This window comes from Salmo trutta, chromosome 9 (genome assembly GCF_901001165.1).
Source record: "Salmo trutta chromosome 9, fSalTru1.1, whole genome shotgun sequence".
NCBI lineage: Eukaryota > Metazoa > Chordata > Actinopteri > Salmoniformes > Salmonidae > Salmo > Salmo trutta.
Window position 1 is genome coordinate 4,172,724 of NC_042965.1, and position 22,389 is coordinate 4,195,112.

A 22,389-nucleotide genomic window follows, 5' to 3' on the forward strand; every position below is an offset into this window, starting at 1 on the left:
TGCCACAAGGGGTCTCTCCATAGTCCTCAAGTCCAGAACAGACTCCGAGAAACGCACAGTACTACACAGAGCCATGACTACTGGAACTCTATTCCACATCAAGTAACTCATGCAAGCAGTAAAATCTGATAAAAAAACCAGATAAAATTACACCTTATGGAACAAATCGGACTGTGAAGAGACACACGAATACAAACACGTACACTGTAATGTTGTTCCATGGTGGTATTATAACCTTTGTATGGTAGATATGTAGCGGTGAAATAATGTTACCTGATGTACTTTTTTGTTTGTTTTTTTGTGTGATGTAAGTGCCTTAATGTGTTTGGACCCAGGAAGAGTAGCTGCTGCCTTGGCAACAGCTAATGGGGATCCCTAATAAATACAAACACACACCCTCCCTCACACACAAAAAAAACATCCAGAGGTCAATATCAGAGATGACACTTAAGAACCTTGATCCTTGTGCTATAATGTATGTGTTGCGTGTGTGTGTGTGTGTGTGTGTGTGTGTGTGTGTGTGTGCGCGCTTGTATCTGTGCATGTGTTTGTGCATACTAGGGTTGAATGGCGGGAACCCGAATACCGAGATTTACTGCTGAAAACCACTCCCTTTTCCGGGATAAATAACTGTGAGAAACCGGTAAATTATAATAAATTATTTAAATGAACAGCATGGCGTGAAATGGAACTGTTAAATTATATGTGAAGTCTAAATCTGGCTTCTCTATGGCATGATGAATCATCAACGCTCTGGGTGGGAACACACCATCTCGGTATGGAGCGCAGTTGTGGTCCTGGCCATGTGGTGCCAGGACAACAACCTCTCCCTCAACGTGATCAAGACAAAGGAGATGATTGTGGACTACAGGAAAAAGAGGACCGAGCACGTCCCCATTCTCATCGATGGGGCTGCAGTGGAGTAGGTTGAGAGCTTCAAGTTCCTTGGTGTCCACATCACCAACAAACTAACATGGTCCAAGCACACCAAGAAGAGGGCACAACAAAACATATTCCCCCTCAGGAGACTCAAAAGATTTGGCATGGGTCCTCAGATCCTCAAAAGGTTCTACAGCTGCACCATCGAGAGCATCCTGACTGGTTGCATCACTGCCTGATATGGCAAATGCTCGGCCTCCGACCGCAAGGCACTACAGAGGATAGTGCGAACGGCCCGGTACATCACTGGGGCCAAGCTTCCTGCCATCCAGGACCTCTATACCAGGCGGTGTCAGAGGAAGGCCCTAAAAAGACTCCAGCCACTCTAGTCATAGACTGTTCTCTCTGCTACCGCACAGCAAGCGGTACCGGAGCGCCAAATCTAGGTCCAAGAGGCTTCTAAACAGCTTCTACCCCCAAGACATAAGAGTCCTGAACACCTAATCAAATGGCTACCCAGACTATTTGCATTGCCCCCGACCCCCTTTTACACCACTGCTACTCTCTGTTGTTATCATCATTGAGACGTGTCTGTTACTTGCATAGTCACTTTAATAACTCTACCTACATGTACATATTACCTCAACTAACCGGTGCCCCTGCACATTGACTCTGTACCAGTACCCTCCTGTATATAGTCTCGCTATTGTTATTTTACCTCTGCTCTTTAATTACTTGTTACAATTATTTCTTATTCATATCCGTATTTTTGGTTAGGGTCTTGTAAGTAAGCATTTCACTGTAAGGTTGTATTCAACGCATGTGACTAATAAAATTTGATTTGATTTTGAATTGAGTTCACAATGCATGCAGACCTATCATCCCATCATGGGAACTTTTTTTCTTGCGACAGGTAGGCCGACATTTGCTGCAGCATAGTCTATTCTACAGTAAAATAAAGACCAAACGCGCGTCTAACTTACCGCTCTCCATCTGGCTTTCGGGGGTCACCTTAGTTTTTACTTTGCACCCGCAGAATTCTAAAACCGTGTATCACTCTACTACTGTGGCGTTGAATCAGTGCAGCCGTGAGCCTTGGTCTCTTCCCATCAATTCCATTCAAACTGCATACAAAATAGATCATCCTGTTCTAGATTGATATACAGCCCTATATATAGATGTCCTAGCCTACCTCTTCCAGGTAATACATTCAATGCGGTATTAGTCTATTATTTAGCTAATTCATGATGGGTTATGCATAAGAAGCGGCTAACTTGCCTCTTGCCTATGTCTCTTGAACATGTGCTCCGCTGGCCTCTCCTTAGCTCTTGGAGTCCCATGCAGGAAAAGGTAAGACTAGAATAGCTTGCTAGACATCATTTAAGCATTTCTTATACCAACAGAATATTTGAAGAGGGATGCAAGCTGTTGTTTGCTGAATGTTAAAATGTAGTAGCCAATAGAACTCATGGGTAGTTTGAAAGAAGAGCGAACGCACGATGGCGGTAGGCTATAGCAGTTATTTATTCAGACCCATAACCATTCAATCTTGGTGAAGAGAAGTGAAAGACATCTGCATCTAATTCTAGTACTATATTATTCAAGGATGTCATTAGAATGATGAAGATAAGGACAACAAAACGTATTTCATTTGACTGTTGAAAGCGAGGAAGGAATGAACCAACAATAGAGAGAGAAAGAGGAGGTAGGCTACTAAATATTATCAAAGCTATATATGCATTAGCCTACTAATTATACAAATAAGCCCATTTACTGTATATACATTTTTTTAAATCAAATTTCCTAGTCTATACTTGTAACTTTGAAGGGAGCATGTGCTGCATCAGAATCCCATGTTCTCTCCCTTCTTCATCACGGTTTGAACGATGTGGGTAATTCCAGTCCATATAATACAGTATCATACGATACAAAACAGTAATATAGTTCACACTCAAAAAGATTAGCCTACAAAAGATTAGCCTACTGGAGCTAGTTTCATTTATTTACCCAAGAGAGCATATAGCTAGCTACATCTATGGGCTTTTAGGTTTTTCTGTCATGTGTAATGTGCAGTAGCCTATATAATATATGTATTGTATAACGGCACAATCATTTTGGCTTTTTTTTGGCATGGGATCATTAAATGTGTTTTATTTAGGGCTCATAAAATGTATTTAATCTATGGCTCATCAGGCCCTGGTAGCACCAGTCTTGAATTTTAGATTAAAGCTCTATAATAAACCCATCATGCTTAAATGTCAACGATTTCAAATAAATCCCTGAGTGTCACCAGCAAAGCACCTCCACACCATCACACCTCCTCCTCCATGCTTCACGGTGGGAACCACACATGCAGAGATCATCCGTTCACCTACTCTGCGTCTCACAAAGACACGGCGGTTGGAAACAAAAATCCAATTTGGACTCATCAGTCCAAAGGACAGATTTCCACCGCTCTAATGTCCATTGCTTGTGCTCCTTCGCCCAAGCAAGTCTCTTCTTCTTATTGGTGTCCTTTAGTAGAGTTAAATTTTCTACGCAGAAATTTGACCATGAAGGCCTGATTCACACAGTCTCCTCTGAACAGTTGATGTTGAGATGTGTCTGTTACTTGAACTCTGTGAAGCATTTATTTGGGCTGCAATCAGAAGTGCAGTTAACTCTAATGAACGTATCCTCTGCAGCAGAGGTAACGCTGGGTCTTCCTTTCCTGTGGCGGTCCTCATGAGAGCCAGTTTCATCATAGCGCTTGATCGTTTTTGCGACTGCATTTACAGATTGATTGATCTTCATGTCTTAAAATAATGATGGACTGCCATTTCTCTTTGCTTATTTGAGCTGTTCTTGCCATAATATGGATTTGGTCTTTTACCAAATAGGGCTGTCTACTGTATACCACCCCATACGTTGTCACAACACAACTGATTGGCTCAAACGCATTAAGAAGGAAAGATATTCCACAAATTAACTTTTAACAACGCACACCTGTTAATTGAAATGCATTCCAGGTGACTACCTCATGAAGCTGGTTGAGAGAATGCCAAGAGTGTGCAAAGCTGTCATCAAGACACAGTGTGGCTACTTTGAAGAATCTCAAATATAAAATATATTTTGATTTGTTTAACACTTTTTTGGTTACTACATGATTCCATATGTGTTATTTCATAGTTTTGACGTCTTCACTATTATTCTACAATGTAGAAAATAGTAAAAATAAAGAAAAACCCTGGAATGAGTAGGTGTGTCCAAACTTTTGACTGGTACTGTATATGGTTTATAATGCTTTTGAATGACACTTTCGGTTTTGGTGGGAAATACCGGGTTACCCGGGAGAAAAGGGATTTATTGTTAGGATGGAACATTAGTAAAATACCGGGAAAATCTTGAACCCTGGCGCATACGCAGCTAACAACGTGCAAATGTGTAAGCAACCTGTGCAATAATGTGCCGATTAAACACACAAAAAACATGTTTTAGTTGTATTTCAACGAACACAAAGATGACTTCTTTAAGTTTACTCCCCAAAAAAAGATTCATAAAAAACATGTCTAATGTAAGAGTGAGCTAGACAGTGATGATGGGGGCTTGAAGCCATCTCTAAGGCGATAATATAATCATATATATGGCATTTAGCAGACGCTTTTGCGATATAACAGGGTAAGCTAATGCGCTACTGCTAATGAGTCCATATTAGAGTGTGGTAGAGGTACTATCAGGCGAGCCAGGCAAAGAGAAAAGAGGCACTGTTGACAGCTCACACACAGCCTGTCAGTCCCAGTGAGACCACAGGGCCTGTCAGAGGCAACCGAGTGACATCTCTCACACGCAAGCATGCACGTTGCACGAACGCACAGCACAAATACAAAAAAACGTATGGACCCGTATGCACACGCACGCACATGTACACGCACACCGGTACAGCCATCAACGCGAGACGAGACAAAGAGGATAGCGTCCCCTTACGTTCTCGTCACATTAAAACCAACAACTGGCCTTCTACAGACCACCCTACAAACGCTCGACCGCATAAAGAGAAACGAGGTCTGTGTGGATGGACAACGGGTCAAAGCCTTTGAAGATGGCGTCACCTTAGTCCGGTTATGTTAGGTGTGATGGAAGGGCTGAATTGAGGCACCTTTGATTCAATTTCCTATAACGGTGGACGTATTTGTTTTGATCACTGAAATATTCCATTATCAATCAGAGACGAGGAACGAGTCTATGGGAAGGTGGACGATGTGTGATGTGCTAGTGTGTGCGTGATGTGCTAGTGTGTGTGTGATGTGCAAGTGTGTGTGTGTGATGAGGTGGTGTATATATGGTGTGTGTTTGGAAGACAATAATCCCAGCGGTCAACAGTTTGAGGGGACAGAGCTGCTCTGACGAGCGAGCGAGAGAGAGAAAGAAAGAAAGAGAAAATTGAAAGAGCGAGAGAGAGAGCGCGCCATGTGGTTAACACTCCACACAGCCTGACCACACAAGAGAGCCTCTCTTTCCCTTTCTCGCCCTCTTCACCCTCCCTCCCTCCTTTCCTTCCTCCCTCTGTAACCCTCTCCTTTCTCCACCTCCCTCAATCCCAAACTCTCCCCATCCGCCTCCCCCATCCTTTCTTTTAGGTCGCTGTCTATCACTTTCTTATCCCCCTCCACCGCCGCCCCTCCCTCGCTCACCCGTATGGGGATCTGCTCCGTCTCGCTCTCCTTCTGCGGGTTGCGGTACTTCTCGTAGAAGTCCCTCTTCTTCTTGCTCTCCCGGTCGTCCTTGCGCTCTCTCTTCTCGGCGGGTTCGTCCGAGGCCTCGGGGGAGGGCAGGGCTGTGGGCTTGGCCGGCCTCTCCACCTCCAGGTGGTTCTCATTGGGGTTGAGCACCATCACACTGTAGCCTTCCTGGAAGACAACACACACAAATGTTAGAGTCCACGCATCCGACTCCGACTCACTTCTGTGTCTCTGGCTGTATGTGCGTGTGTGTTTAGGTGAATGCAGTTGATGCCCATACAATAATCAAAGTGAGTTAGTGTATGGCCAATAGTGAGAGGCATCTGTGCCAGGGTGGTAGGGGAGAGACAGTCATTCTTGCCATCGCAAGAGAAACAGACAGACAGACTAGGTATGGTAGGAGTCAGAACAGCAGAACTATTGGATGCAGGATTAGAACTCAGTGACAGGGGTCTCAGCCAGCGAATAACATTGGGTCCAAAGGCCAGGTGTCACTTACTATCAAAACTAATTGATCCCTCCATCACTCAACTCAAGAGTTAGGGGCTGTCGTATACATGTGTGTGATCAGTGTGTGTGTGTGTGTGTAACTGCAGTTCAAGTTTTATGAGGATAACAAGGGGCATACAACTATTAACAGAAACAAAATACAAATGAACAAACAAATTCTTAAATGGCATTATGCTGTAAAACTAAGATAAGGAAGTCAAAAAATGTCCTGTAAGTTGCTCGAAATTGAAACAGGCAGAAACTATTATGGTCAGGGGAAGTTTTCACAAGGCCTTAGTGACTTCTTCAACTCTGAAGACATTTTTAATTAAGTGTGTTTATTATCCCAAGCACTCTCAAACTAAAGCAGGAAACGGAGGGATTCCTTTTCCATTTTGGCAGCACTTCACACACACACTCTCCCTCTGTACACACACACAAACACACAGACGCACCGAACACACGCACTAAACACACAAAAAATTGGCAGATCTGAACTGACAAAAAAGGTTTTTTGAAGACAAGTGTAGGAGTAAGTGAGGAAATTTCGCTCCGATTCCTCCCAGAGACGCCATCACACACACTGTCTACACACTGCAGCACGTCTCCTCCGTTTTAATAAGTGTTAACACAATGTGTGTGTCCCTCTTCCGCCCGTCGATGTCAAACCTGCCCCACACATTAGCACCTGGTGTGTGTTGACAACAGCAAAATGACACTTTCACACGTCCCCAGACTATAAAATTATTCTTATTTTCACACTCTCTCCGACCGACGGCTTTAGCCAAAGCCCCCACCACTCCCTCTAGGATTATTAGAATCAAACTTTCAGACAGTCTCAAATAAGACAAATCTGAACAAATTGGAGCAGTAGTAAAGCAATTATATAATGATTTTATATAAGTATTAATTAAGGGCATACTTTATTAGGATCTATTTTTGCGTTTTAGGTCATAACTATTTCGCAAAATCTCTGACACCGACACCTTAATTGCTAGACAAATATTTTGAGTTTAAATATATTCAATTAAATAAATAACTCCGTTTTTAAATCAGCAGAGACTAATAAGGAAGCTGTAAAATAGAAAATGAAGTAAGAATGAATTGAATCACAATATTAAGACCGAAAGGGAAGTTGCTAAATGAAACAAACGTGATTAAATACATTTTGTTTTTCCAGTATTACCAAACTAAGTACAGGATCACCATCAAAGTTACATCACTGACAGCTGTCCATTAAAACAAATCAAACAATATCAAATCAAAACGAATAACCGACGGCCCTATAAAACCCATTGTTCCACACATCATAACACGCATTGATATAAAGCGTCAACGTTGTTCAGAAGAAGCCTTTCATTAAGGAGCTTATAGGATTCCTTAGCTAGAGGAGTTCCTCGGCTGTTGGCTCTGACTTAAGTTCGTTTTCTTCCTGTTGTGTAAGGTGCGGCACATACGGCCCCGCGCCGCAGCACCACCTGGGCTGTGAGCGAAGCTGGAAGGGAGGGAGACGTCTTTCTTTCTCATCTTCCTCCTCTTTCTGGCATACTAGCTATCTGCAGTGGGAGAGAGGGGTAAAGTAATAGGTCAGGTTCTATTAAAGAGGCTTAGCTCAGTTCAGCACAGGCCCTGGGGCCGTCTTTGTTGGCACAGCCACCATGGAGCAGTTCACACGGACCTTACGACCGGAGAGGATGAGGAGAGGAAGATGGGAGAGAGGAGGCGAGGAGAGGAGGTCCGCTCCAGCTTTGTGCCACTGCCCACTGGTGGCAGGCTGGAAAAATGACTGGCAACACTGTCTTCTTCTCAATCAGAGACGAGGAACGAGAGAGAGAGAGCGAGAGAGAGAAAGAGAGCGAGAGGGGACTAGACAAAGGGTGGATGGAGAGAGACAGAAAGAGGAGAGAGAGCGGGAGATAAAAGACAAAGAAAGAAAGAAATGGATTGGGGAAGAGAGAGACGGATAAAGGGAGAGTCCCTTCACAGAAACACGAAGTGTTCAACCCATCCATCCATGTGCCTAAGATCCACGCAGCACATAGGGCAAAGCGTTAATGGATGAACAACATTAGGCCTACTGAGCTAATGCTAGCCCTGTGTGCCCTAGCCCTGCCTGGGCTGATTGTGGCTAACCTTTAGTGCTGCCCAGTCACCCTGAAGCATTACTGTGAGAGGGACCGGTGTCCCCAGCATCCCCCTGCATCCTCCAGCATCACAGACTTCTGCAGCAGGGCCACGGGTTCATCGCCAAGTCGGAAACCATCATTTACATTGACAGAGAAAGGTCTCGGCGGTCTCAGGCAAACATTGGTCCCTGGGTCTCTTCCTTGCTCTCACACTGCTGTCCTGTTCTGTCCAACAGCAAAGGCATTTTACACTAAGGGGAAAGAGAGTTAAGAGGCTGAACTGCAGAGTTTATTTATTAAATCATCAATGTATCCTGGTGTTTTGAATATCTTTAAATGAATGCCAACAGTCAGTACAAGGTCTTTTTTATTAAAGGTGGTGCCATCGCTATATAATGAGGGGGAAAATGTATGAACTTGTATTTAACAATAAATGATATGTATAATTTATAACGAAGTACTATTATACATGAATATAATTACTACCCTAGTTAGCGCTGATTGTCTCGATTGCCTGTCAGCGTTGAAAAAAATCTCACGCTCTCGCTTGGTGTGGACACTGATGTTGCGTCAGTGTTTCTTTATGCAGTGCTTTGCAGGATAAGCTTCACACACACACCCTTCCCATGCCCCTGAGTGCCCTGTGCCACCGCCACACAGAGCCCTGGCCCAGAGGGCAGCGGTCAGAGGGGTCACCCAGGCCCCTCCGAGGGGGACGCACCCCCGTCACCCCTCTCCGGACGCTCTTTAGCGCTCCTTTGTCGGGCCTGTCGTAGACCAGCCGACTCCCCTCAGATAGCACAACAATGGCCGCCGCTCAGGAAGCCCCGCTCTGCCGTCAGTCTCTGCCCTCCTCCATCTCCCAGCGTGTCACTAACGCCGCGCTGAGTATCAGCCTGACATCTCACACGCACAGACCTTATTATACATCCTATTCAACACCATCAATGGGTCTAATCAGTTCGCAAAGAAAGTGCAGATACGTATCGACAAAGGAGAAAAAAAAAGGAGAAAACGCAAATGCTGCGCGTCAATGGGGAAATATTGATGGGTCATTTCTAACACTCTGGCTGTTTATTTGGACCCAACACGCATTGACAAAGCTACGCGGTCAGACTGTGGTCATATTTGGCCGTGAGACAGTGGAACGGTAATAAACCATTGTCTGCCTTCTCAGTGGCATGGTTTAAAGGAGGCCGAAAAAAATATATAAAAAAAAAAAGGCTAAGGCGTCCCTTTAAGAAGACGCTATCTCCATGTTCACAGTTGGGATGTAATGAAATGAAACGTGTCTCACGTGTGTGAGTGGAGAGAGGCGGCCGAAACCAGGCATGTTTCATCTGTGTGTGTGTGTGTGTGTGTGTGTGTGTGTGTGTGTGTGTGTGTGTGTGTGTGTGTGTGTGTGTGTGTGTGTGTAGTCTTTGATGTGTGAGCTCTCGTAGCAAGCACGGCCTTTGGGCACAGCAAAAAGGACAGGCACTTGACAGGTACAAAGCATGGCTGATAGTGGTCAAGGGGGCATGTGGGTAGGAAAGGGGATGATTGTGTGTGTGTGTGTGTGCTTTAAGGAAAATATATTGTAGTATGTGAGCTTTAGGAACATGGGTGTATCAACGTGTATACAAATGTGTATACTACGGCATTGTACACTTATGTGAGAAGGGATCTGTATCTGAATGAAACCGGCTGAGTCTACGTGCTCGCTACATTATCAGCTACGGCTGGCAACGCTCTGTCTAATCCCTATTGGGGGGTTGTTCTTGTGTTAGTATCAGGGCAGCTGACACTCCCTGTACCGACCACATCGGCTATACTTCCTTGTTTCTGTGATTGCCCTCCCGTGATTGGTTGTCGCGACTTGACAGGCAGAGGGCAAAGGTGCGCTCGCCACTGTCCAACCAATCCGAAGGCGAGGGAGGGAGACAAGGCGGCAACATGTCTGGAGGCTACACTGGGGATAGGAGGCACCAAGGCAGACAGAGGAAAAAAAGGCCAGCCTGGAAAACGAACGTGGGGAATCAAAGCCACATCTAGACACTCGGTCTCAATTCATGAACGGCTAATTCAGCAGATAATGATGCTTCCACAATGTGTTCTATTGGGATGAAACCTTAATAAAGCCTTACACTAATACCTGAGATACAGGTAGAAAGCATGGGAGGCTATAGGGGGAGGGAGCGAGGGAGGGAGGGAGGGAGGGAGGAGAGAGAGAGACATATTTTCTCTTTGAGCCCATAGAGAAGCATGGGAGGCCCTGGTGGTGGAGCATGCAGGAATGGAAATACAGTTATATGAAATGGGCCCCTCCTGGGCTGAGGCAGGCCCCCCTCCCTCTCAGGGCCACCCCTGCTCTGGGTGACCTTGCCTGTCTCCGGCTCCACGTGGGCTTTTTCAGCAGCCAGGGGCCCATTATCCCCCTCTCCTCGTCTCTCCCAGAAACCACACAGCTCACAAAGCACTGTCAGATTAAGACACTGTACCCCCCCCCCCCCAACCAACCCTCTCTCACACATACACATACCCACAACCCCTCTCTCGCACACCCCACCACCAGCCCTTCTACACCCCCAACCCCTCTCTCTCACACACCCCAAGACCAGCCCTTCTATACATATACAGATGTAGGATTATCATTTCATCACTCTTTTGATGCTGAGAATTTTCCTGCAGACGAGCTCCGTGATTTACATAAATTCACTGAAAACCCACACTAACACACAGTCATATTAACATTATTCCACTTTTCACGTAGCCTCCTTTTGACCAGCTAATAGCCTAACCACCGTGCAAGCATTATTAGGGACTAAACGTTAAAATCCTGTTGATGCCGTAATATTTTGCTGTGGCTATCTGAGATTTATCTACTCTACTGTCCCAAGTAAATAGATTCACTCACTCACTCACTCACTCCAACAAAAGCACCCACAACCACAAACAAACCAAATTGATTGTCTAATAGACAGCGGGAGTCTTCGTATAACACCATTGTTTATTACCGTAGAGACAGTCAATTCAATGCCACTTTTAATAACAACCTGAACTAGTCTCTGTGATCCTCACTGTGTTTATAATAATGATCAACATTAGCATAATTAGGCCATGTCCTAATCCACAGTAACCTTATCTAACAAGTCAAGTTCTGTTCAGAGTGAAAAACACGGAAGTTTAACCTTGGCATGGATGTGTGCTCATTTAGATATTGTTTACAGGCTCAACTGAATATTTATACAGGAGTTCAAAGTGGAGCGTTGTTGGGGAGGAAGTGAGGAGAATAGGAGTGGTTCATATCCCCCTGTGCCTCAGAATCTTTTCATGTCTGACTTTACATCTCTCCTTCCCCCCCCCCCCCCTCTCTTTCTGCTTCTCTTCTGGACCTGTTTATTTTCAGCACCTCCGCACGGACGCGCACACACACAAACACACACGCGCGTCAGCGATACGAGCGGCACACTCGACGCAAAGCAAAGGCTCCTTCACATCTCAATTATTTATACGTCTCCTGGACGATTTCATCTCAGCAACTAGGCTACATTTAGCTTGCTTTCATTTTCTCAGCTACTGTAGAAGCTGGCTGACACCAGAGAAGATAGCCCAAATCTCCCGAGGCCCCTCTCCACGCTCCCTTACTCTCATTCACTCTTTCTGATACACTCCGTTTCCATTACAATGGATGACCCCTACCTGCACAGTACCAGTCAAAAGTTTGGACACACCTAATCATTCAAGGGTTTTTCTTCGTTTTTACTATTTTCTACATTGTAGAATAATAGTGAAGACATCAAAACTATGAAATGACACATATGGAATCATGTAGTAACCAAAAAAAGTGTTAAACAAATCACAATATATTTTATATTTGAGATTCTTCAAAGTAGCCACCCTTTGCCTCGATGACAGCTTTGCACACTCCTGGCATTCTCTCAACCAGCTTCATGAGGGAGTCACCTGGAATGCATTTCAATTAACAGCTGAGCCTTGTTAAAAGTTAATTTGTGGAATTAATGCGTTTGAGACAATCAGTTGTGTTGTGACAACGTAGACAGCCCTATTTGGTAAAAGACCAAGTCCATATTATGGCAAGAACAGCTCAAATAAACAAAGAGAAACAACAGTCCATCATTACTTTAAGACATGAAGATCAGTCAACGTGGAAAATTACAAGTTTTTTCAAGTGCAGTAGCAAAAACCATCAAGTGCCATGATGAAACTGGCTCTCATGAGGACCGCCACAGGAAAAGAAGACCCAGAGTTACCTCTGCTACGGAGGATAAGTTCATTAGAGTTACCAGCCTCAGAAATTGAATCAGATGACCTGGCCTCCACAATCACCCGACCTCATCCCAATTGAGATGGTTTGGGATGAGTTGGACCACAGAGTGAAGGAAAAGCAGCCAACAAGTGCTCAGCATATGTGGGAACTCCAAGACTGTTGGAAAAACATTCCAGGTGAGCTGGTTGAGAGAATGCCAAGAGTTTGCAAAGTTGTCATCAAGGCAAAGGGTGGCTACTCTGAAGAATGATATGTTTAACACTTTTTTAGTTACTACATGATTCAATGTGTTTTATTTCATAGTTTTGATGTCTTCACTATTATTCTACAAAGTAGAAAACAGTAAAAATAAAGAAAAACCATTGAATGAGTATGTGTGTCCAAACGTTTGACTGGTACTGTACATATTACCTCAATTACTTTGACTAACTTGTACCCCCGCACATTTACTCAGTATTGGTACCCCTGTATATAGCCTCGTTATTGTATTATTGTTTTTTTTTACTTTATAATAATTTCTTAACTCTTGTTTATCTTAAAACTCCATTGTTGGTTAAGGGCTTGTAAGTAAGCATTTCACAGTAAGGTCTTCACCTGTTGTATTCAGTGCATGTGACAAATAAAATGTGATTTGAAGGGATGAAAATAGCATTGTGGGTAAAGGCAAACTATAGCAAGTCAGAGGCATATTTGAGCTTGAGGAACACAACCAATAACATGGATTTGCCTCCATTGAACCACACTATGGTAAGACCCATGCATATCAACATACAAGGACTGCGGCTGTGTTAACGCCACAACACATGTCAAGAGATTAGGCTGATGCTGAATTCCTCTTGTCTGACGAAACTACACACACAGACAGAGATTTAGACACACACACACTTGGAGAGCCCATCCTATGGTGATGCATACCCTAGCACACACACTGCTTCATCTGCTCTCAGCACGGCACACAGAGCGGTGGTGGTGGGGGCTGGATGGAGCATTAATCAACGGTCAGGTGGAATTTGTCAGAGCTATCGATTGTGCAAGTAAATGTTACAGAAGTCATTTGTCAAAAAATAAATAAATACAGGAGGGCAACGTGTCAAGCGTTCACGGTGAAGTGACAGTGAACGAACACACACACACACGCACGCACACACTCCTGTGTTCCTGTGGTTACACAAAGCAGTCTGCTATAGTTTTTCACCATGTGTTGATCAGATGATCAACGTTGACCCAACGTTACTAGAGATTAAACAGAGGAACATACGGAACGTAGAGCAGAACATTAGTTTAATAGATCATCTAGAAACATGATTACCCCTCAGATACATGGAGAACCTACCTCGTATTGCACTGGAATAGTATTGTATCCTTGGGTATGGAATTAGTCACCTACAGTAAGTGTCTGTACAGTAGATTGTACATGAGGTCCACACAGCTCTGAGGCCGTACTAGGGAGACAAAGACACACTGAGGTAGGGCTAGCTGGAAATAAATACAAATCCCCATTCTTACCCCCGTTAGCATTGTGATTTATATATTCTATTGTCTTCCCTCAGCATACACATCCATTTTTAATGGAGGGGAGATATAGATCATGGAATGATCGGTGCCTCCCTATTTTCCTGTCCAACTATTTAATGTATAAATCAGAGTCTTGCACCCGAGTGGGGGAGACGGCCGGGGGAGAGAGGGGGAGGCAGAAGGCGGCTCGGCAGAGGGCCACCAGAGGATGGTTCTGGAGGCAACTGGTGACCAGTGTGTGTGTGTGTGTGTGTGTGTAGGTGGGGGGGAAATCAACAGAACAGGGCCAGTGAAGGGCTTCTATAACCACTACATCACACAAACACATCCCCATAGCAAACCTAAGCATTATATACTGTACATACCTGTGTTTTGAATGCATCTTTGTATGACAGGTGCGCGTGCGTGTCTGTGTGTGCGCAAGACTGTACGGGGAGAGTGGCACGCACAATGTCCACAAATCCCCTCTGTTATAATTATTGTTTACACCAGCAATGACAACTGTAAACCGCTAAAGAGAAGAGTCACACTTTAGACACCTCCACAACCACACATAACCGTAACTCAAGTTGACCTACAGGAAGCCAGACCCCTGAGGCCACGTGATGCCTGATCCCCTAGGTCCACATCTGGTCACTCAGCAGCTATAGGGCTTGGAGGCTAGGGTTTGGGATTAGGGGCTGGGACTAGGGGTTTGGGTTTGAGGAGGCGTGATTGGCTCCGGAGCTGTGATCTGACATCCAGGCTGTAATCTGGGGATGTCTGGGGGTGAATAATGAGATCCTAGTAAACAGGCCCAGGTATTAATCTTAGTGAACACCACAGGCCCTGGGCGACCTTTAGGGTTTAAAGTGGAATCCCTTGACCTCTGCCCTGTTATTGTGGCCAGAAAGTGAGGGCCAGGGGCAAGCTGGTGGTCCTGCTGGGATTGTTGATTATGTATAAATGTGTGTGTGTGTGTGTGTGTGTGTGTGTCCACACAAAACCATAGGAAAGCATAATGTAACTTGCTATCTTTAGTAGTAAGTGTGTGTACCAGGCTACATGTCATGCTAGCCTTAAGAAACATGATATTTACCACGGTAACCTGCCTTCTCGTCACTAGAACTGCACCATAGGTACAAGAGTCAGGTGAGGTGGCCTCAGCCAGTCTCAACATCTGTTTAGAGTGTTAACAGCAGGCATGGCTGCAGCTCTGCCCTGCCATTTACTCTGGCAATTTTCTCAGGATGTGACCTCAGAAAAAAAAGTGTTGAAGGACTGTGTGTGTGTGTGTGTAATACAGAGCATTTTCCATAGTGTCTTAACACATGGCTTAGTACATGCTTGAGAGGACACACACGGAGCTACGCAAATATGATGGAATCCCCTTTATCCTCTACAAAGGGGCATACACTTAGGTCTACACACGTACGGAAGAGTCTTCCTTGTAACAACAAAATAAACCTAGCTCATAGTTTCCTATTAACCTCGGACATTCCCGAAAATAGGTTAAGCAATTAACCGTTCAAGGCAGTCATAAAATAAATCCCCCATCCCATCCCATCACACCACCACAACCAGCGGCACCCTCTTAAAAAAAATAACAACATTTGAAGACCACCTGTTGTCTATTATTTTTACATACGGCTTTCTCATAAATCATAACACTAGGTAATTAATCAAGCTGTCAAAATGGGGACTGGGGGTCACATGGCAGGGTCAGGGGTCGTATCCATGCCGATGGAGGTCAGGGTCACACCACATTCCTCATTATCAAGTTGGGATGAGAGAGGGCCCGAGCAAACAAAAGCGAAAGCAGATGGAGAGGGATGGATGGAAAGAAGAAAAAAAAAGAGGGAAAACAAAATTTGGACAAAGAAAAATGAAAGAAGCTGTCAGCTGCCTGCAAATGAAGATAGGGCAGCCGACTCTGAGGGGGGAGGCGCGAAAGGGTGGAGAAAAAAAAAGAATGCCATAAAAAAAGGACGTGCATAAAAAAAAAAGAACAAGAGAAAAACTACAAGATGTTTCTTCTGTACAGACACAACATTTGTTGGCGAGAGGGCGGAGGAGGAGGGGGGCAGTGGTTCGCGAGGCCCTTCTCCATTTGAAAACACGGGGATTCAGATGTGGCAGATATGATTGTTATCTGCCTGTGTCTATCTATTGAGAGAAATGATCAAGCACAAAGATAGAGAGAGAGAGAGAGAGACTATGTCTCTCTCTCTCTCTCATCAAAGTCACGATTAGATGGATCAGACAGATGGACACGCATCGACAACAGACAGATAGATGCAATAGAAGGACAATGAAACGCTCATTTACCATAAACAGCCCATGTCCTGCAAATATATTCAAAACACGCATAACAAGCAGCATAGAGAGAAACAGAAAGGTTTCTACTCCTGTCATTGCTTGTGATTAAGGGGATTATTTCAAAACGCTGCCTTTTCCCTCTTTAGTCGCCTATATGTGACCACAGCTACTCCCTATTTTCAAGTAGTGTCAAATGAAGCAAGTTAAACCCACACGGCGGTGAATATTTTATCCTAACTTAAGCTTGCACAATCAAAGGTGGGGGGGGGGGGAGAAGTAGGCAAAATGCTTGGTAAGGGCGAGAGAGAGAAGGAAGAAGAAAATAAGAAAAACAATCTAAAAAGCGCTAATGCCGCGGAACTCCTCGCATTAGCGTCGCGCATCCCTCCCCGGCGTGAGGCGCCCGAAATCTCTGGCGTGGCGCTCTATCAAAAAACATCACTCCTAAATGAGACGCGACCACTGCGCAAAATTAGCTGTCAACCTTTCCTCAAAATCGCTGTTAATCTCGTACCCAGTGTTTGCGGATTTATCAGCACATGCATCAATGTCAGCTCCTTGGTTACTGAGGCGCACTACTTGGGAGAAGATATAATTAAAAATGTTTAGGCATGGGGGGGTGGGGGGGGGGGGCGTGGGGGGGTTGAAACAGCGTCTTCGCTTCCTTGTCTCCTGCAGGAGTCTGCAGAAGACGGCGTGATAAAGAGACAAGCCTCTCTCCCGTTGTCGTCAAACTCGGGGTCGGCGAGCGCTGCTATCGCTGTAATGATGTCCACGCGGCACTGGAGACGAGAGCCATTTTTAACGATGCTTTGACTCAGAGGAAAACAATGTCCCGCACATCCTTCTAACTCTTATCAACTGTTGAACGGACAGGCTTACTCCCTTATCAAGAGTGTTCCACACACACCAAAACAAGGGATCCTAGAAATTCTCCTGGACTTTAACCCCAAATAATAGAAACAAGAAATACCGATAGCTAAAAATAAATCATTACATACATAATACAAAGGTCTACACACATTGTTTAAAGTATTCATATACAGTTGTATCGCTATAGTACCCATCCAATAAGGTTGCATGCTCTGTAACCCTAACATTAACAAACTGTATCCCTAACTAACCAGCAGCAGAACATTTCAAAATACATCCAAACTAGGTCCTTGACTGACCTGAAGAAACAAACAACCACTTCATAATGTAATTAAATACTTGATACTTGTCCAGCATCCCTCTTATTATGTAGCTGGCCTTTCCAAACCATCACTATTCTATCCAGCATGTGTCAAGACGAGAGGGGAGGACAGACAGGGGCGGCATTAGCTATTCAACGGGCCTGTCTCTCTGTGTGTTCGCTAGGCTACCTCTGGGACTGGGCTGCTGAGATGTCCTGGAAACTTACCCCTTATATCACATACCCTGGCCCTGCCCGTCCGTCCGTCTGTCTGTCTGTCTGTCTGCCTGCCTGGCCAGACCTGGTCAGATGACAACAGGCCAGACAGCTTGGAAAGGAGAGAGACATGTATAATACATCCTGCATAAATAAATCTCCCCGTTGAGATTTTTGTCCTCCCTCGTCTCGCTCTCCCCTGGGTTGGGGTGTCGGGGAGCGAGACGACCGTGTGTGGATCTGCGAAACACCTACTGCTCTGTAGGTGTGCGCAAATAGTTCACTAACAATGTGTGCGAGATTGTGAGTGTCGCCAAGCTCATTCCCATAAGGGCAGACGCCCCCCTCTTGTCCTCCTCCCAGGCATCTTGGCCTCAACGATATCATACTCACTCAAAACCCATGGTACTGTCCTATAAGGGTAGTGGGCAGTCTAAAGTGTGCTTGTCTTGTCTTTGCCATGCAGATGACAGTATAGAGGCAGGTCCAACTAGCTCACACAGTCTCACGTCAAAATTAGACGTTCATCCATGTTTTGCAAATGACAAATTTCGAAGTAGCTGAAACGTCAAATGTTGAAGTATTTAAGGTTACATTATTAAGATTAGGGTTAAATTCAGGGATTAACTCCAAAATCTTAAGGTTAGGCATTAACTCTGAATGGTTGAATTAAGGGTTAAGGTTTGGGATAGGCTTAAAACCAAAATCTCAAAAACAACTTGCAACCTTTGGAATCAGAGGCAGACGCCCATCCTCTATTCCCATCCACAGTGCCCTAGCAAAACAGAAAGCTACTTGAAGGTAACAGCGCTCACTGTTGCCCCTAGTGGCCGGTGACCATGTCATCTCCCGACGTTCTCAGACATGGATGGGCAGGTCAGTCTATAGGCGTGGTACTGTGACCCAGCGCTGTCCTGGTCAGAGGTGAGAAGCTGACGAGTCCTGCCGCTACTGATCAACAAACACAGACAGACAGACTGGCAGACGGGTGGACCACGAGTCAGGTGTAGGAGAGGTCAAATGGGTAGGGCCAGGCGGGCTAGTAAAGTGGCAGCAGTGGGCTCGTCTGGTTGGCTGCTACTCTCATTAAAGCAGAGGACGAGAGTGATGTAGACCAAGGACTCAGAGGCCACAGCACAGCCGGCTCAGGGCTCTCTGCTCTCTCTCTCTCTCAGGCGACGCCTGACCACCAGAACACACACAGCCTCCCTCAAACACACGCCTACAGTGAGGAGATCCTCCTTTTTTTTCTCTCCTCATCCTGCTCCTTCTCATCCTTCTTCTCCTCCTCAGCCGAGAGGACAGACCTTTAAGTCGCTTATTCCCCTCTTCATTAGAGAGAAAATGAACTCTGGTAAACGCTTGTTAAAGCCCTTACCTACACTCCCCCGGTTAATGTGAGTGATCCATTTGTGTCTGTTTCTGGCTGACAACGCTTACTGGAAGATTAATCGTGGGGTGTCAGGCGACGGCAACCCCTGTCCCTTTCCCATTTCCTTTCTTCTGGGCTGCAGACGTAATAATGGAGCCCGTCTTTTGTTGTAACAGCGTGATTAGTGAGGAAAAAGGAGAGCGGGTGAAAAAAAACACTGCCCTTCACAACTTCATACAAGTGTAGATTTGCGCTTGCGAATTAGGATCACTTGACTACGGCGAAGTGCGGTTATTAATTAATCTCCATACGGCAAAGAGCGAAGGGATATAATAAATGGCTTATTAATATTTCCCATTTGGTCCGGCTGTCTTTATCTGTGTCTGGTGCAGGGCAGGAGAGAGAGGAGCCTGTGGCGTCCCACCCCAGGGTCCATCAGTCACAGAGGCCCTGCGGCTATCCCTCTTGCTTACGGGAATGACAATGTGAAGTGCTCCTTCCAATCCCTTGGTGCAAGGGATAATCGCTGCTGATTACCGGCCCATTCCCAGGAATGCCTGCCTACCCGGGAAGCACGGATCCTCCACTGGATTGAGAGTAAACCCCGAGTGGACCAGCCATGGGAATCACCCAAAAATGTATGTTAAATTGAAAACAAGATACCTTTTATTTTATTTATTCAGGCAACACACACTCTATAAGACACATATATACATAACACACACACATCCCACTATATTCCCTCTCTGCCAGTGCCAATGGACCAGGGTGGCTCCAAAAGCTGAGGGGATTGTGGGCGACTGGCGGTGTCTCATTAAATTTGCTGGATTGTCTAATTGTCTTGCGCGGACCTCCGAGAGACTAGTACATTATACTCATCGCAATTAAGCAAACAAAAGAGTTGAGCCACCCAGGAACTGGGGATGAGGCTAGCTGGGGGTAACCCAACACACACGGGACTACAAAAACAAACCCTCCCTCCAGCTAAAAAAGAAAGAGAAAAGATATGGGGGACAAAACGTGGGGGAGAAGTGGAGGAGGAGAGATGAGAGAAGCATCCAGATCTTCCTGGGATTGGCCAGATGTCACAGGGGTGGGATGGGGGGGGGGGGGGGGGGGGGGTCATTTGAGGCACACCTTTGTGCTGAACCTGTCTTGTTTACTACACTGCAGCTAAGCACTCTGAGAGGCTATTCAGAGGCCCAGCCTTTCAGAAAGTACTGAAGCACCCCTTAAGCCCACTTAACTACCATTTTCACACACTCTCCCTGCTCTCCTTTTTGTCCTTGCCTCCATTACATCAAACGCAGGAACAAAGGGGGAGAACAGAAACTCTGGCCGCAGAATGGACCCATCACAAATATTAATGTGAAAAGGTGTTGAAGTGCAGAATCTACTTTTCTACACAAGGACAACTTGGGATTTTTTTGTGGGGGGTTCTTTTTGCTGCAATGAGCTTGGTTTTCAGGCGAAAAGGGAGGCTAAGGACTCAAAGTGCAATTATCCACAAGGAAGGGCTTGAGACGAGCCACTGCTAAAGACTCCACACAGCCCATTAAAGGAGCTCTAAATGGCAGGCTGCATTCACACGCCACCTCTATTAGGCACAGCCTGCACACAGTGCATACACACACAGACTGTCACATATTAACACAACTTCACTTATATATAAAAAAAAAAACATTTAAAATGAGCTTGATGATAAATAAATAAGTACACAGTACTCACAGTCATTAAAAGGGGACATATTTAACAACTCCCTCGCAATATAAATATAGATATCTATCTACAGCGAGGGAAAAAAGTATTTGATCCCCTGCTGATTTTGTACGTTTGCCCACTGACAAAGAAATGATCAGTCTATAATTTTAATGGTAGGTTTATTTGAACAGTGAGAGACAGAATAACAACAAACAAAATCAAGAAAAACGCATGTCAAAAATGTTATAAATTGATTTGCATTTTAATGAGGGAAATAAGTATTTGACCCCTCTGCAAAACATGACTTAGTACTTGGTGGCAAAACCCTTGTTGGCAATCACAGAGGTCAGACCTTTCTTGTAGTTGGCCACCATGTTTGCACATCTCAGGAGGGATTTTGTCCCACTCCTCTTTGCAGATCTTCTCCAAGTCATTAAGGTTTCGAGGCTGACGTTTGGCAACTCAAACCTTCAGCTCCCTCCACAGATTTTCTATGGTATTAAGGTCTGGAGACTGGCTAGGCCACTCCAGGACCTTAATGTGCTTCTTCTTGAGCCACTCCTTTGTTGCCTTGGCCGTATGTTTTGGGTCATTGTCATGCTGGAATACCCATCCACGACCCATTTTCAATGCCCTGGCTGAAGGAAGGAGGTTCTCACCCAAGATTTGACGGTACATGGCCCCGTTCATCGTCCCTTTGAAGCGGTGAAGTTGTCCTGTCCCCTTAGCAGAAAAACACCCCCAAAGCATATAATGTTTCCATCTCCATGTTTGACGGTGGGGATGGTGTTCTTGGGGTCATAGGCAGCATTCCTCTTCCAAACACGGCGAGTTGAGTTGATGCCAAAGAGCTCCATTTTGGTCTCATCTGACCACAACACTTTCACCCAGTTGTCCTCTGAATTTTACATTTTACATTTTAGTCATTTAGCAGACGCTCTTATCCAGAGCGACTTACAGTAGTGAATACATACATTTCATACCTATTTTTTTTCCCCGAACATCATTCAGATGTTCATTGGCAAACTTCAGACGGGCATGTATATGTGCTTTCTTGAGCAGTGGGGCCTTGCGTGCGCTGCAGGATTTCAGTCCTTCATGGCGTAGTGTGTTACCAATTGTTTTCTTGGTGACTATGGTCCCAGCTGCCTTGAGATCATTGACAAGATCCTCCCATGTAGTTCTGGGCTGATTCCTCACCGTTCTCATGATCATTGCAACTCCATGAGGTGAGATCTTGCATGGAGCCCCAGGCCGAGGGAGATTGACAGTTCTTTTGTGTTTCTTCCATTTGCGAATAATCGCACCAACTGTTGTCACCTTCTCACCAAGCTGCTTTGCGATGGTTTTGTAGCCCATTCCAGCCCTGCGTAGGTCTACAATCTTGTCCCTGACATCCTTGGAGAGCTCTTTGGTCTTGGCCATGGTGGAGAGTTTGGAATCTGATTGATTGATTGCTTCTGTGGACAGGTGTCTTTTTTACATGTAACAAACTGAGATTAGGAGCACTCCCTTTAAGAGTGTGCTCCTAATCTCAGCTCGTTACCTGTATAAAAGACACCTGGGAGCCAGAAATCTTTCTGATTGAGAGGGGGTCAAATACTTATTTCCCGCATTAAAATGCTAATCAA

The 22,389-nt window shown here is 45.2% G+C and overlaps 1 protein-coding gene across 5 annotated transcripts in view; it reads right to left on the reverse strand.

The window, feature by feature from the left end:
* arb2a (ARB2 cotranscriptional regulator A) overlaps positions 1 to 22,389 on the reverse strand; it is a 198,225-nt gene that overhangs the window by 120,247 nt on the left and 55,589 nt on the right. For all 5 annotated transcript variants that reach the window (XM_029762143.1, XM_029762144.1, XM_029762146.1 and 2 more), the window contains exon 7: positions 5,550 to 5,765. In XM_029762143.1, coding sequence (XP_029618003.1) covers positions 5,550 to 5,765 — 216 coding nt within the window. The remainder of the gene's footprint in view (positions 1 to 5,549; positions 5,766 to 22,389) is intronic.